General features: G+C 47.3%; 1 protein-coding gene across 1 annotated transcript in view; it reads left to right on the top strand.

Moving 5' to 3' along the window:
* otofa (otoferlin a) overlaps nucleotides 1-16,574 on the top strand; it is a 141,857-nt gene that overhangs the window by 58,754 nt on the left and 66,529 nt on the right. The window contains exons 4-5 of the mRNA XM_029631868.2: nucleotides 1,587-1,686; nucleotides 5,232-5,428. Coding sequence (XP_029487728.2) covers nucleotides 1,587-1,686; nucleotides 5,232-5,428 — 297 coding nt within the window. The remainder of the gene's footprint in view (nucleotides 1-1,586; nucleotides 1,687-5,231; nucleotides 5,429-16,574) is intronic.

The following is a 16,574-nucleotide window of genomic DNA, read 5'->3' as shown; positions in this document are numbered from 1 at the left end:
GTACCAGGTTTCGCTCCCACTTTTAACAAACAGCAAATTCAAATTACATTTGCTTGTAAATGATTTGTGAAGCACATATGAAGGCCTTATAAATGCTCTATGAAGGCTTAATGAATCCTTTACACTGTTCTTGTTGGTCATAGAGTGTAACCCATATTTCTGTATGCAGTCTGGTACATTGGGAAACTATGGAATGTTAGAGAATGAGAATTGAGATAGGCTTATCGCCCAATAAAGTCATTTGCAGCCTTTGGCTTTTTTGGGGGGTCAAAAACAATTGAAAATAATAAAATGTGGTTTTTCTAGGCAGCAATCTTGCTAAACTGTTGTTATTCTAGGCAGCAACTTTGCTAAAGGACAGGAAGTTAACAGCACTCTGAAGTTGATATCCTAAAGGAATAAATCACCTACGTTTTCTTAGACACTTTGTTAAAGTTGTTTTTCCTCAGGGCAGCGATAGCAGCTAATGGGTTTCCCCCGACAATATTGTAAGGAAATAACTGTCAGGTGTTGGAATGGGGATAGAGTTGGTTGCTACTTAACTTCAACAAGTACTCACTGGAGGACAGGTGATGGGGCTGGGCAGAGGATATTGTGTGTGTCCGTGTGTGTGCTTGTCGAGAACAGACCTGCTGGTTTGACAACAAGCTCTGACTGTCTTACCGCAAAATCAGGCGTCCAATCCCTTGTCCATGAACGTAACATTTTGAAAGTTAAAATTCAGGCATTAATTCTGAATAGTTTAGGGGTTAAGGTTTGCACTGGGATTGCCTAGCACTGGGATTGAACAGGCGACCCTCGGAGCCGGAGCTGGCAGTTTACGCCCGCCCACAACACCCTAGCAAATCTCAAGCCAAAATAATTGTAATAGTGCTCACCGTTGTCCCTAGAGGACGGTTTTGAAGTAATCTCCTGACATCCTGCTTACATGATCGGACGTCTAATTTCGCAGTGGATCTTGAGCGACCTGGCCGGGTTTGAATTTTTGCAGTTTAATATTCTCTGAGAGAGAAACAGGCATGAGATCACAGGGAAAAGTGACAATATCAGTATCGGAATAGAGAAAGTGAAAGTGTATAGAGCAAATAGGGTGTGTTACCCTTTATTCAGTGTTTGTGTGCGTCCGTATCTGCGTCCGTGTCTGTAGCTCTATCTCTGTTGTTCTAATAAGAGTCTATTTCTCCGTCTGCTCCTCTTTACTGGTTAGTTGTTGTAGCGGCCAACGACTCTCCCTGCCTGTCAGAGCCAGTTCCCATCACTCTGCCTACACACTCACACACATACACACACAGGCACACACACATATGGGAATGTCAGATAGTCAAGGAAGACTGTGAAAAGAGAGATGGATACAGAGAGACAGACTGAGCTGTGCAAGGACAACACTATCAACCTAATGGAACCTAGCAAACCCAGCTAAAATGCAAATGTGGCCTACTTGAAGTCTTATCTCTGAACAATCACATAAAAATACCAGTGTTTTTAGCCAAGGCACAGTTCTATGCCACGACCCACTGAATCAGGAATATTCTGCTCTTTTTGTGAAACAGTGGTTGATCATGGTTATTGTGGTTCTGTTGTTCCAGAGTCATTGGAACCTTCAAGATGGTTCTACAGAAGGTGGCAGAGGAGGGCCAGCTAGAGGTGACAGACACACTCATCGACGACAACAACACCGCCATCAGGGTAATTCCCAACACTGGTCCCTGATCAGTTTAGATATCCATAGCCATAAGAATGAGAATCCTCCATACTGATCTATGGACATCATACAGTATATACTGAACACAGCCAAAAAGATAAGTATTTTATTGACCTCAGGTGAGTATTGATCCAACAGCCACATACAGTGTATTTGGAAAGTATTCAGACCCCTTCCCTTTTTACACATTTTGTTACTTAATAGCCTTGTTCTAAAATTGATTAAATTATATTTTTTCCTCATCAATCTGCACATAATAACCATTAATGACAAAGCAAAAACACATTTTTAGAAATGTTTACAAATAAAATTTTCTGACCCTTTGCTATCAGACCTGAAATTGAGCTCAGGTGCAAAAACTAAGCCATGAGGTGAAAGAAATTGTCCGTAGAGCTCAGAGACAGGATTGTGTCAAGGTACAGAACTGGGGAAGGATAACAAAAAATGTCTGCAGCGTTGAAGGTCCACAAGAACACATTGGCCTCCCATCATTCTTAAATACAAGAAGTTTGGAACCACCAAGACTCTTTCTAGAGCTGGCCGTCCGGCCAACACTGAGCAATCGAGGGAGAAGGGCCTTGGTCAGGGAGGAGACCAATAACCCGATGGTCATTTTGACAGAGCACAGAGAACCTCTGTGGAGCTGGGAGAACCTTCCAGAAGGACAACCATCTCTGCAGCATTCCACCAATCTGGCCTTTATGGTAGAGTGGCCAGGCTGAAGCCACTCCTCAGTAAAAGGGACATGACAGCCCGCTTGGAGTTTGCCAAAAGGCACCCAAAGGACTCGGGCCATGAGAAACAAGATTCTCTGGTCTGATGAAACCAAGATTGAACTCTTTGGATTGAATGCCAAGCGTCACGTCAGGAGGAAACCTTGCACCCTCCCTACGGTCAAGCACGATAGTGGCAGCATCATGCTGTGAGGATGTTTTTCAGTGGCAGGAACTGGGAGACTAGTTAGGATCGAGGGAAAGATGAACGGAGCAAAGTACAGAGAGATCTTTGATGAAAACCTGCTGCAGAGCTCTCAGGACTTCAGACTGGGGCAAAGGTTCTTCACCTTCCAATAAGCACACGGCCAAGCACACGGCCAAGACAACGCAGGAGTGGCTTAGGGACAAGTCTCTGAATGTCCTTGAGTGGCCCAACCAGAGCCCGGACTTGAACCCGATTGAACATCTCTGGAGGGACTGAAAATAGCACTGCAGCGACGCTCCTCATCCAACCTGACAGAGCTGGCAAGTTTGTAGCGTCATACCCAAGAAGAATCAAGACTGTAATCGCTGCCAAAGGTGCTTCAACAAAGTACTGAGTAAATGGTCTGAGTGCATATGTAAATGTGATATTTCAGTTTTTTATTTTTAATACATTTGCTAAACTTTCTAAATACCTGTTTTTGCCTCATTATGGGGTATTGTGTGTAGATTGATGAGGGGGAAAAAAACATTTAATCCATTTTAGAATAAGGCTGTGACGTAACAAAATTAGGAAAAAGTCAAGGGGTTTGAATACTTTCCGAATGCACTGTATAAAGAAAGAAACAGTATGTGAGAGAATGAAAAAGAGAAAGTGTGAGATAATGGGAGCAAGGGATGGAGATATCAAGAGAGATATAGAGAGGAGGACAGAGAAACAGAGAGAGACTGTGTGAGAGCTTATCCCGGCACCAATAGCTAACAATAGCTAACACTGATGTTGGGACCTTGACAAACTTAACAGGGAATGAGTGATAACCATGAAAACACACAGGACTGATGGATATAATTATGTTCAACAAGTATTTTATTTTTCTGTCTTTATCTAGCTCTAGTTGTGATATTTTACCTAGCCTCGCTGGCTAGCTAACATTTAGGTAATCAATCCTCTGATTACATAGCTGTCACGTTCTGACATTAGTTCTTTTGTTATGTCTTTGTTTTAGTATGGTCAGGGCGTGAGTTGGGTGGGTTGTCTATGTTAGTTTTTCTATGATTTGCTATTTCTGTGTTTGGCCTGGTATGGTTCTCAATCAGAGGCAGCTGTCAATCGTTGTCCCTGATTGAGAACCATACTTAGGTAGCCTGTTTTCTATTGTGTTTCGTGGGTGATAATTTTCTGTTTTGTGTGTCATCTAGACAGGACTGTTTCGTTTGTTCGTTCTTCCTAGTTGTTATTTTGTTTAGTTTTGATTATATTAAAAATCACGAACACTTACCATGCTGCACCTTGGTCCTCAACTTCTTCCACCGACGACGGCCGTTACAATAGCGATGTTGTAGACGATAATCATCTGATTACGTGTTTGTTTACTTGCACAAGCGACATTTGAAGTTGCATGTGGTCGTATCCACTGCTAGTAAACAAAGCTGGTATCTGCAACTTTTCATGACGCAGCCAGAAAATGGCTCCATAGAGATGATGTCACACAAGTCAGAATGGCCTTGGGCATGCTCACACACACAGCTCTCACACAGCTCTCAGCCCCTCTGCACACCTCTCTGTCCCTGATGAGGGAGAGTAGATGAACACAGCCGGCCCAGAGTCTCACCTGTGTTTAAACTGAACAGAGGTGTTTTTATTTACCGCGTCCTGCTGAAAGATGCGGGGATACCATGGTAACGCCTCTAACTTCACTGGCTCTGCAGTCACAGGGCAGAGATAGGGAGTGAGAGAGAGAGGGGAGAAAGAGGGAAAGAGAGAAAAGGAGATAAAATGAGAGCAAGAGAAATGTAACAAATTGCTTGGGTTGTAATAAAGATCAGTTGACTGTCCAGGGAGGTGTATTAGTTCCCAGAAGACAGGAAAGAAAAATTGCTCTGTCTCTGCATCTTCCTGTTCAGATCAATCTAAGCACTTACTGTCAAACCAAATGTATCTTTGTGCCGCAAGTGACCACAACTGTCTCTGTCAACCAATATTGAGCTTTACAACAATTGTTTTACAGAAATTGTAGGCAGATTCTGTCTCACAAATTTACAGTTGTCACACTTTTTTCCCCCCATATTCACTTGTCAAGAAAGCCGGAAGTCAATTTTAGTTTAATTTCAACCAAGAATGGATTCTTTGTTCCAGTTTAATTAAAGACGTCATTATGAAGATTTTGAGTCTCTTTAACTACAGATGTCCCCTATGGGGACAGTTTGGAGATGTGTTACCTACCCTGTCGTGGAGCAATGGCTAGGGGAGAGTTGGGTTGAGTTACCCCTAGTGTGTTTCCCTCTCTCTCACCCATTGACTTACATACCAGCAGAGAGGGTAACTAATCCTGGATGCCCCAATCCTGAGGCATACATGTCACGTAACAAAACAAGAAAAGATTAGAGCAACGGACCTTGGCTACCTCTTTCACTGCCACTTTTAAATTACCATTTCATTTAAGCAATATGAAATTGATTATGAATGATTTGTGGAGCATCTATGTATTGCTAATGATGACCTTGTGAATGCTCTATGAAGCCTTTATTAGTTGTTGTTAATTTACTGTCTGACCATAGTGTGTTTCTAGTTTGTTTTGCCTAATTTTCATTGGTTGACGCTTCCATTCCAGGCCAGTGTTACCATATACATCAAGTACACGACGATGGATGGGACTGTGGGGGTTTGGAGTGACGGAGAATTCCTGGACATCCCGGGTGACCCGGAGGGAACGTTCCAGTTTGAGACGGACAGTCTGCTCTCCGGACACAGCCAGGGGTCAGGAGTGTCACAGGGGCAATCCCTCCATGGAATTCCCACTTTTAGGAAGTGAGTCGACAACTCCATTAGTATAGCTGAAACATCACCAGCATCATTAAAAATGTGCGTGCATCAACACCATTGTTAAAACAATGTCATTAACAAAAAAACAATATCAAAGCAGACATCATTATTGTGAGCATAATCATTAAATACAACATTACGCTCAAAATACACCATATAGAAAATATATATCTTCATCATCATTAATAACAACTAAAGTAAAGACATCACCGTAATCATCATCTACTGTACACACCATGCATTTGAACAGACCTTACTACCCCTGTAGCTGGCACCATAGTCTACAAGTTTGTATGGAGTGAAAGTGTTACAGCAGTATGTGCCAGCCTCCAGGCAGTGCTTTCTGCGGATGACCAGTAGGCCCTGTCTAGACTTGACAGTACGTGCAGCTTTAGTATTCTGATCATCGAGTTTTGATCATGGAATTCTGAACGTGTCATGCGTCTACACCTACATTTAAATGTGTCTACCGTGTCCACAGTGTGTCCGGATTTCCTTTTCCTGTGTTATATTCAAATGCCAGTATGCATTCTACAAACGGTGGAAAAGGCTAAATACGATCATAACACAACAACAACTGTTGGCAGTTGCTAACTGCTGTTGCTAACTAGACAGATAACCTCTGTAACTAGCCAGCAAGCTAGCAAGCAACGCTAAAAGCATAGCATACTTGTTAGCAGAACTCTAGCCAAATCCCCCAAAATGTATATAAATATTAGCTAGCCAGCAAACACGTTATGAACATATTTCCTCCAACTTTATAATGAAAAGGTGCGTCCCGGTCCCAAAACAACAGTTTTTTGGACTTGTGGGACTGTATGGGCTTTCGGTAGCCCGATTGCATCCAGACTAAGGAGAAATCCACACACAATGCATCCCTGACCACCTGTGATCAGCCAGATCTGAACACAATCAGACCCCTTTTGTGTGTCTAGACCCGTCCTTTCAATGCGATCTTCGTATTCTGATAGCATAAGTCACATGTTGGTGTCAAGTGTAGACCCGACTTTAGCCTTCTCTCTCTCTGTGTGGTGTTGTGTTTTCTGCTGAATAATGTGTGGGCTAATAATGCGTAGGTGATATTGATTTCACATTGACCAGTCTGCCTGGCTCGGCTAGGACCCTTAATCCATCGTCATAATGTTGTGAATGTGTGCGTGTGTGTGTTTGTGTGCATGCGCGATCGCCTGTGTGTGTATGTCTGTACATGCGTGTGTGTGTGTGTGTGTGGCCATACATCAGCCACTTATTTGGATGTATTAACATGAGTCTTTCATATAATAGACATATAATAGAATATAATAGGTTATAATGGGAGTCAACTGGGCATTACAATGAAATGGGGCTCTGGCCATGAATCTTCATCAAACATCTATTGAACTGAAAATAACTCTTATAATCTCAGAGAGTTTAGATATACTGATTTAGTGGGTTCTATTTACTGGAAATAGTTTTTATAGTGTGTCCCCATCGTCAAATCAAATCCAATTGTATCTGTCACATGTGCCGAATACAACAGGTGTAGATCTTACTGTGAAACGCTTACTAATGCCATTAACCAACAACGCAGTTCAAGAAATACGGTTAAGAAAATATGTACCAAATAAACTAAAGTGGAAATAACTGTACATACTGTACGTGTCCTGTAAGGAAGACACAGACTAAGGAGGAACTGTATTATTTCACAAACACACACACACACACACACACACACACACACACACACACACACACACACACACACACTGTATCCATTCCACACTTGCAGTCTAGAAACACAGACACAGACTCAGTTTCCACTGTGCTGTCCACAAGTACAGTATACACACACCTGTCCTTGATGCTAGACGAGAGCACCTGTCATCCCCTAATCACTGTGGTAACAAAGAGCAAGACCTGTCAGTCGTACAGGACAGTAAACTCATGGAAAAACACACACAGAGGGGACAGGGGGCACAGTCAATTTAGTGAATGTAAACTTCTGACCCACTGGAATTGTGATACAGTGAATTATAAGTGAAATGATCTGTCTGTAAACAATTGTTGGAAAAATGACTTCATGCACAAAGTAAAATGTCCTAACCGATTTGCCAAAACTATAGCTTGTTGACAAGAAATTTGTGGAGTGGTTGAAATACGTGTTTTAATGACTCCAACCTAAGTGTATGTAAACTTCCGACATCAACTGTAGCTTCTTTTCTTATTTCTGATTTCTCCTGTATTTTAATTTTTATTTATTTTTTATGTTGTTGATATTGAATACTGTCCTGTTGGGTAGGACTTGCCCGATAAGTATTTCACTGTACTTGTGCATGTGACAAGTCAAACTTGAATGTGAACTTATGATTTGACATTGTGTGATGACATTTCACCATAATGAAACAGTAGGTAATTCCATACCGGCCATACATATAAATCAATGTCACAACAGAAGGTGCTTTCTATTTAATGTATAATAATCAGGATCATATTGTGATTATGCTGAGGGCTAAATGTCGACAGTGAGAGGTAGTGGAATCTGGTGTGTGTGAAATTCATTACAGTTTTTTACAATCGCTAGGATCTCCTAACCAACTTTCAGCTTGGCACAGCAGTTCATTTCACATCCAAAAGGCACTAAAACTACCAAAACCCTTTATACATGTCTCAAATCAACTCATTCTTCCATAACACTAGCAAAGGTTGTCACCCAACAGGCAAACAATGACCTAAACAACACTAACAACAGGTAGCATTACACCATGTTTTCTTTTGTAAAATGTCTTTACAAAACAAGAATGACTGATCGGATCTGTCTACTATTTAGAATTTACTGCAGTGTATATTACAGGATGAATCAGAAATTATGCAATATATTTCAATATGTTTTATATCATTTTTTGGCATTGAATGATTGCAAAATACAATAATTTGTATATACACCATCTACCGATACAGATACACTGGCAATGTTAGTCAACCCTGTCTTCTGCATTTGGCCACAGATTCACATCACATCTTATGTCATCTTGGGCAATACACATAGGAAAGAATATTTTGGCATGCCTGCTCCATCCCTGGCAATCTTCTGCAGATATGTCCAGGCATCCAGCATTCATTGTGTCCAGGAGGGACATTTGATCATGTGGATGGTGGTCATAAACCTTCCACCTGCCTGAGGAAAATAATTCCTCTACGGGGTTGAGGAATGGAGAGTAAGGTGGGAGGAAAAGTGACACCATCCTGGCAAACCACTCTGTGACTGCACGGGAGCGGTGAAATGCCACATTGTCCCAGACAATTTCAAACGTTGGCCGATTTCGCCTCTCTGCAACCCTTTCCTCACCTGACACAACCCTTCCATAGAGGTCATCCAGGAATGAAATGAGACGCTCGGCCCAATTAGCGGTTTGTGTAAAAGCAATCCATCAGAGGATATTGCTGCACACATTGTGATGTTGGCACCCCCTCTGGCCCGGGACATCCACTGTGGCTCTTTTCCAAATCACATTCCTTCCTCGCCGCTGTGTTTTGGCCAGATTGAAACAAGCCTCATCCACAAAGATGAATATGTGGGGTGTTTGCCTGGCTTCAATCTCCATGACTCTCTAAAATAAATGTACAAGGCAACATAAGAGTTAGGCTATTACGGTAGTTTACAATATACCTTAAAACATGCCATTGTGTGCCTCTGCCCTGTTTGGTGTTGTTCAAAACCAGTTCTGTATTTTATAGTCACCTTACCTGGACATATTGATTCCTGAGTTGCTCGACTCATTCAGAGTTCCTCTCAAAGCGGACAGTGTAAAACTGCTCCATCCTGACTTGATGTTGTTTCAGGACTCTAGAAATAGTTGTTACTGTATGCTTACATTGTGAATATTTCCTAATGTGATGTTGTCTGCCAACAATCTCTGTGAGTTGTATGCCATTGTTTCTGATGACCATATCAACGATTGCAGTTTCCTGCACAGCAGTGAAATTCCTACCTGTCCCGCCTGTGGGACGTAACCGTTGGGTTCTAAGCAGAAATACAAAAACAATTACACACAAGTGGGTTTGGAGGCTCTGTTCAATTTGCTTCTGTAATGTGCAGTTCAGTCAGATGCCCATGCAGAATGCACATCTTACCTGCTATTTTGCAGGAAATTTCTCACAATAGATGCCACTGTTGAGCGTTGCAGATTTGGCTGCACTCTCAGACTGTTATGGCGTGTACTGGAGGCGAAGTCAGTTGCAGGAAAGCCGGTGACGTCGATCGCCGAATGCCGCCCGAACAAGGAGAGGAGCCGACTTTAGTGGAAGTCGTGACAGTACCCCCCCCCCCCCCACACACACACACACACACTGGCTTCGGGGACGACCCGGAGGACGTGGCACAGGGCGATCCGGCCGACGACGGTGAAACTCCCGCAGCAGTTCAGGATCCAGAACATCTTCAACCGGAACCCAGCACCTCTTCTCCGGCCCGTACCCCTCCCACTCCACCAGGTACTGAGTCCTCGAATCCAGGAGGGAACGAACAATGTAACCCGGGGCCCCCTCGATGTCCAAAGGGGGCAGAGGAACCTCCCGCACCTCAGATTCCTGGAGCGGACCAGCGACCACTGGCATGAGGAGAGACATATGAAATGAGGGGTTAATACAATAATCAGATGGAAGCTGTAATCTGTAACATACCTTGTTCACCCTCCTCTTTAAATAGTCCCACAAACCACAGACCCAGCTTTCGGCAGGGCAGGCGGAGGAGCTGGTTATGGGCCGAGAGCCAGACACGGTCCCCCGGTGCGAACACCGGGGTCTCACTGAGGTGACGGTCTGCGCTGGTTTTCTGGCAACGCGTGGCTTGCTGGAGATGGACACGGGCGGCCTCCAATGTCTCCTCCGTGCGTTTAAACCAGTCGTTCACCGCAGGAGTCTCGGTCTGACCCTGATGCCACGGTGCCAGAACCGGATGGTACCCCAATACGCACTGAAAGGGGGAGAGGTTAGTGGAGGAGTGGCAAAGTGAGTTCTGTGCCATCTCGGCCCAGGGCACGAACGCCGCCCACTCCCCAGGCCGGTCCTGGCAATAGGACCGCAGAAACCTGCCCACATCCTGGTTGACTCTCTATACCTGCCTGTTACTCTTCGTGTGAAAACCTGAGGTAAGGCTGATCGAGACCCCCAGACGTTCCATGAATGCCTTCCAAACTCTCGACGTGAACTGGGGACCCCGATCTGACACTATATCCTCAGGCACCCCGTAGTGCCGGAAGACATGAGTAAACAGGGCTTCCACAGTCTGTAGGGCCGTAGGAAGACCGGGCGAGGGAGGAGACGACATGACTTAGAAAAACAATCCACAACGACCAGGATCGTAGTGTTTCCCTATGAAAGAGGAAGATCTGTTAGGAAATCCACTGACAGATGTGACCAAGGTCGTTGTGGAACGGGTAAGGGATGTAACTTACCTCTGGGCAGGTGTCTCGGAGCCTTACACTGGGCACACAGCGAGCAGGAGGAAACATAACCCCTCACGTCCTTAGCCAAGGTGGGCCACTAGTACTTACCAGTCAGACAGAGCACCGTCCGACCGAGCCCCGGATGACCAGAGGAGGGAGACGAGTGGGCCCAATAGATCAACTGGTCACGGACAGCAGGTGGAACGTACATACGCCCAACAGGACACTGGAGGGGAGCGGGCTCTGTACGCAACGCCTGCTCAATGTCCGCATCCAGCTCCCACATGACCGGCGCTACCAGGCAGGAGGCCCAGGAGTATGGGAGTCTGATCCATGGGCCGCTCCTCTGTGTCGTACAGCCGGGACAGTGCGTCTGCCTTCTTATTCTGGGAACCTGGTCTGTAGGACAGGGTATACACAAAACGGGTAAAGAACATGGCCCACCTTGCCTGACGAAGATTCAGTCTCCTCGCTGCCCAGATGTACTCCAGGTTGCGGTGGTCAGTCCAGATGAGAAAAGTGTGTTTAGCCCCCTCAAGCCAATGTCTCCACGCCTTCCACGCTTTAACCACAGCCAACAACTCCCAGTCCCCCACATCATAGTTATGCTCCGCTGGGCTGAGCTTCTTTGAGAAGAAAGCACAGGGGCGGAGTTTCGGTGGCGTACCCGAGCGCTGTGAGAGCATGGCTCCTATTGCAGCCTCAGACGTGTCCACCTCCACTATGAATGCCAAAGAGGGATCCGGATGGGCCAGCACGGGAGCCGAAGTAAACAGAGCTCTTAGCTGCTCTGTCCGCCTCAGCCGACCACTGCAACCGTACAAGACCCCCCTTCAGCAGTGAGGTAATGGGCGCAGCAACCTGGCCATAACCCCGGATAAATCTCCGGTAGTAAACCCTAAAAACCCTAAAAATCGCTGCACCTCCTTTACCGTGGTGAGAGTAGGCCAATTACGCACGGCTACAATGCGGTCACTCTCCATCTCCACCCCTGATGTGGAAATGCGAAACCCTAGGAAGGAGACAGCCTGCTGAAAGAACAGGTATTTCACAGCCTTGACATACAGGTCATGCTCCCACAGTTGTCCAAGTACCTTGCACACCAAGAACACATGCTCGGCGCGTGTAGTGGAGTATATCAGAATGTCATCGATATACACCACTACACCCTGCCCGTGCAGGTCCCTGAAAATCTCATCTACAAAGGATTGGAAAACCGATGGAGCATTCATCAACCAGCATTGATCAACGAGGTACTCATAATGCCCTGTGGTGATACTGAACGCTGTCGTCCACTCGTCTCCCTCCCGGATACACACCAGGTTATACGCACTCCTGAGATCCAGTTTCGTGAAGAAGCACCCCCAATTCATTGACTCAATCGCCGTGGCGATAAGAGGTAGCGGGTAACTGTACCACACCGTGATTTGATCGAGACCTCTATAGTCAATGCACGGGCGTAAATCTCCATCCTTCTTCTTCACAAAAAAATAAACTCTAGGAGGCGGGTGAAGTAGAGGGCCAAATGTACCCCTGACGCAGGGATTCAGAGACATATCCATAGCTACCGTCTCCTCTTGTGACAGGGGATACACGTGACTCCTGGGAAGCGCAGTGTCTGCCAGGAGATTTATCGCACAATCTCCCCATCGATGAGGTGGTAATTGAGTCGCCTTTTTTTTTACAGAAGACGAGAGCCAAACGTGCACGGTGGAGACCTGGTCTGGACTTTCCACCGTGGTAGCACCAATGGCAACCCCTACACACCTCCCTGAGTACTCTCACGACCACCCCATGAGAGCCCTCTGTTGCCAGGAAATAGTGGGGTTATGCAGAGCCAACCAGTGAAGGCCTAGTACCACAGGAAACACAGGAGAGTCAATGAGGAAGAGGCTGATTCTCTCCTCATGATCCCCCTGCATAATCATGGCCAAGGAGATAGTGGCCTCCCTGATTAGTCCGGACCCTAATGGTCGACTATTTAGAGCGTGTACCGGGAAGGGTCTAACTATAGGAAAAATGGAGACCCCTAACCTAATGGCTAATGCTCTGTCGATAAAATTCGACAAGCGCCTTATGCTGGGAATGTGGGGAAAACGCAGGGAAACAAACAGGCACAAACAGTTGATCAGCAGAGGACTCTGTATGAGTGTGGTGCAAACTCACCTGGGGTGACGCCAGAGTGCCCTGCCTGTTGCCTCGACTCCCAGAGGATCCAACACGGCACCAACTGGCAGTGTGTCCTCTGCGGCCACAGATGGTGCACGTGATGGCTCCTCTTCCAGTCCCCCTATGAGCAGCCCCTCCTAACTCCATGGGCACCGGAGTGGGGGTGCTGGAAGATGAACCGACAGAGCCATCTCTCGACGTCTGCGGGTGACCAGCAGGTTATCCAACCGGATGGGCAAATCCACCAGTTGGTCAAAGGAAATGGTGGCATCCCTGCAGGCCAGCTCACGTCGGACGTCCTCTCGTAGGCTGCATCGATAGTGGTCGATGAGGGCCCTGTCGTTCCAGCCTGCTCCGGCGGCTAAGTCCCCAGCCTCAAATGGAAGAGCCTTTCCCCCACCGCTCTACCTTCGGGTGGATGGTCGAAGACGGCCTGGAAGCGACAGGTGAACTCCTCGAAGTGGTCCACTCCAGAGCTGTTCCCGTGAGGCAGGAGACAAGGACGGCCACTCTCTCCCTTCCCGATGTAGCTGGGTGCACAGTGGCCAGGTAGAGGTCCAGTTGTAACAAGAATCCCTGTCACTGTGCTGCCGTTCCATCATACTCCCTGGGAAGGGAGATACGCATCCCACTGGATGATGATGTAACATGGCCGAATGTTCCTGGACGCACTCCTTGACTCCTCTAACCGGGGTACCTGCTCCTGCTGACTCCATTAGCGCACATTTGTGTTCCGTTCCAAAACGAGAGCACTACAATAATCTAACGCGCTCAAAACACGGAACATAAATAAAAGTCAAGCGCATAAATCAAACACCACATAACATGAAACAATTCCACACAAATACATGATGGGAAACAGAGGGTTAAATACAAGTAGATTGATTGGGGAAATGAAAACCAGGTGTGTATGGAACAAGACAAGACAAATGGACATATGAAAAATGGAGCGGCGATGGCTAGATAGCCGGTGACGGAGGAGCCGACTTCGGCGGAAGTCGTGACACAGACTAGCCTCTCTCATTGATAGACCATGATTTATTACATGATCAATTATAGTAGCCCTAATCGCATCTGAGACTACAGCTCTTGATCTTCCTCTCAGTCTTCTTCCACCACGCATATGTACTCCTCTCCCTCTCCCATTTGGTATAAATAGAGGACAAGAGAGATGAAGTGTAAGGGTTTTCCTGTGGTGAAGTACAGGCGGACCAAAACGCAGCGTGGTTATATTGATTCATGTTTAATAATAACAGATAAACATGAACACTACAAAACAATAAACGTGGAAAACCAAAAACAGCCCTATCTGGTGCAAAACACAGAGACAGGAACAATCACCCACAAACACACAGTGAAACCCAGGCTACCTAAGTATGATTCTCAATCAGAGACAACTAATGACACCTGCCTCTGATTGAGAACCATACTAGGCCGAAACATAGAAATACCCAAATCATAGAAAAACAAACATAATCTGCCCACCCCAACTCACGCCCTGACCATACTAAATAATGACAAAACAAAGGAAATAAAGGTCAGAATGTGACAGTACCCCCCCCCCCAAAGGTGCGGACTCCGGCCGCAAAACCTTAACCTATAGGGGAGGGTCTGGGTGGGCGTCTGTCCGCGGTGGCGGCTCTGGCGCGGGACACGGACCCCACTTCACCATTGTCTTAGTCCGCCTTATTGTCTGCCTCTGTGGCTTTCTAACCATGGCCACCCTTCTCAATGACCCCACTGGACAGAGGGGCAGCTCGGGACAGAGGGGCGGAAGCTCTGGACAGAGGGGCAGAAGCTCTGGACAGAGGGGCAGAAGTTCTGGACAGAGGGGCAGAAGCTCTGGACAGAGGGGCAGCTCTGGACAGAGGGGCAGAAGCTCTGGACAGAGGGGCAGAAGCTCTGGACAGAGGGGCAGCTCAAGACAGAGGGGCAGGGGCTCTGGCGCCTCTGGGCTGAGGGGCTCTGGCGCCTCAGACTCCGGAAGCAGCGCCGGACAGGCGGGAGACTCCGGCAGCAGCGCCGAACAGGCGGGAGACTCCGGCAGCAGCGCCGGACAGGCGGGAGACTCCGGCAGCAGCGCCGGACAGGCGGGAGACTCCGGCAGCAGCGCCGGACAGGCGGGAGACTCCGGCAGCAGCGCCGGACAGGCGGGACCACCTGCAGGGAGGAGACAGAGAGACAGCCTGGTGCGTGGGGCTGCCACAGGAACCACCAGGCTGGGGAGACCTTCAGGAGGCTTGGTGTTAGGAGGCACCTGAAGGACCGGGCTGTGGGGGAGTACTGGAGCTCTGGTGCGCAACCTTGGCACCACTTCCCCAGGCTGGACAACTACTCTAGCCCGGACCCTCCAGAGTGCAGGCACAGGTTGAACCGGGCTGTGGGTAAGCACGGGAGATCTAGTGCTTACTACACGCACCTCTCCCTTAGGCTCCACTCCCACATTTGCCGGGCACGAGCGGAGCGCAGGCATAGGACGCACTGCACCCTCCCAGCGCCCCGGAGACACAGCACGCAGAGCCGACGCAGGATACCCTGGACCAAAACTGCGTACCGGCGACCAGACCCGCTGAGCAGGCACCATACGCCCTGGCTCGATGCCCACACTCGCATGGCACTTTCGGGGGGCTGCCCTATAGCGCACCGGGCTATGGGCACGTACTTGCGACACTGTGCGCTTAACCGCATAACACGGTGCCTGACCAGTAATGCGCTGCTTATAATAAGCACGAGGAGTGAGCTCAGGTCTGCTACCTGGCTTAGTACCACACCTCGTCTGCCCCCCCCCCAAAAAAAATGGGGGGCTGACTCTCGTACCTGTCGCACTGCCGTGCTGGCTTCGCCAACCTCATTCTCCTGTAACCTTCCTTGCACTGCTCCATCGAATCCCAGGCGGGCTCTCCCTGGGTCGACCGCCCACCTGTCTATCTCCTCCCAAGTTGTGTAGTCCAGATTCTGCTCCCATGTCCCGAAATCCTGACCTCGCTGTTGCTGTTCCTTCTCCTGCTGCTGCTTTTGCTGCAGCTGCTGTTTACCACGCCGCTTGGTCCTGTTGTGGTGGGTGATTCTGTAAGGGTTTTCCTGTGGTGAAGGAGAAGCGGACCAAAATGCAGCGTGGTGGTTATTCATGTTCTTTAATAAAGGAACTAGACATGAAATAACTAACAAAACAATAAATGTACGAAAACCTAAACAGTCCTATCTGGTGCAAACACAGAGACAGGAACAATCACCCACAAACACACAGTGAAACCCAGGCTACCTAAGTATGATTCTCAATCAGAGACAACTAATAGACACCTGCCTCTGATTGAGAACCATACTAGGCCGAAACATAGAAATACCCAAAACCTAGAAAAACAAACATAGACTGCCCACCCAACTCACGCCCTGACCATACTAAATAAATACAAAACAAAGGAAATAAAGGTCAGAACGTGACATGAAGCAGTGTGTGCTGTGGTCTTCGGGTCTGAGCTGCCACGATAGAGTGATTGAAGAGAAAGTGGTTTCTCTTTTCTCACACACACATGCACACG

Source organism: Oncorhynchus nerka, linkage group LG24, assembly GCF_034236695.1.
Source record: "Oncorhynchus nerka isolate Pitt River linkage group LG24, Oner_Uvic_2.0, whole genome shotgun sequence".
NCBI lineage: Eukaryota > Metazoa > Chordata > Actinopteri > Salmoniformes > Salmonidae > Oncorhynchus > Oncorhynchus nerka.
Note: the sequence above shows the minus strand (reverse complement) of the source record. Positions and strands in the feature narration are given on the sequence as shown.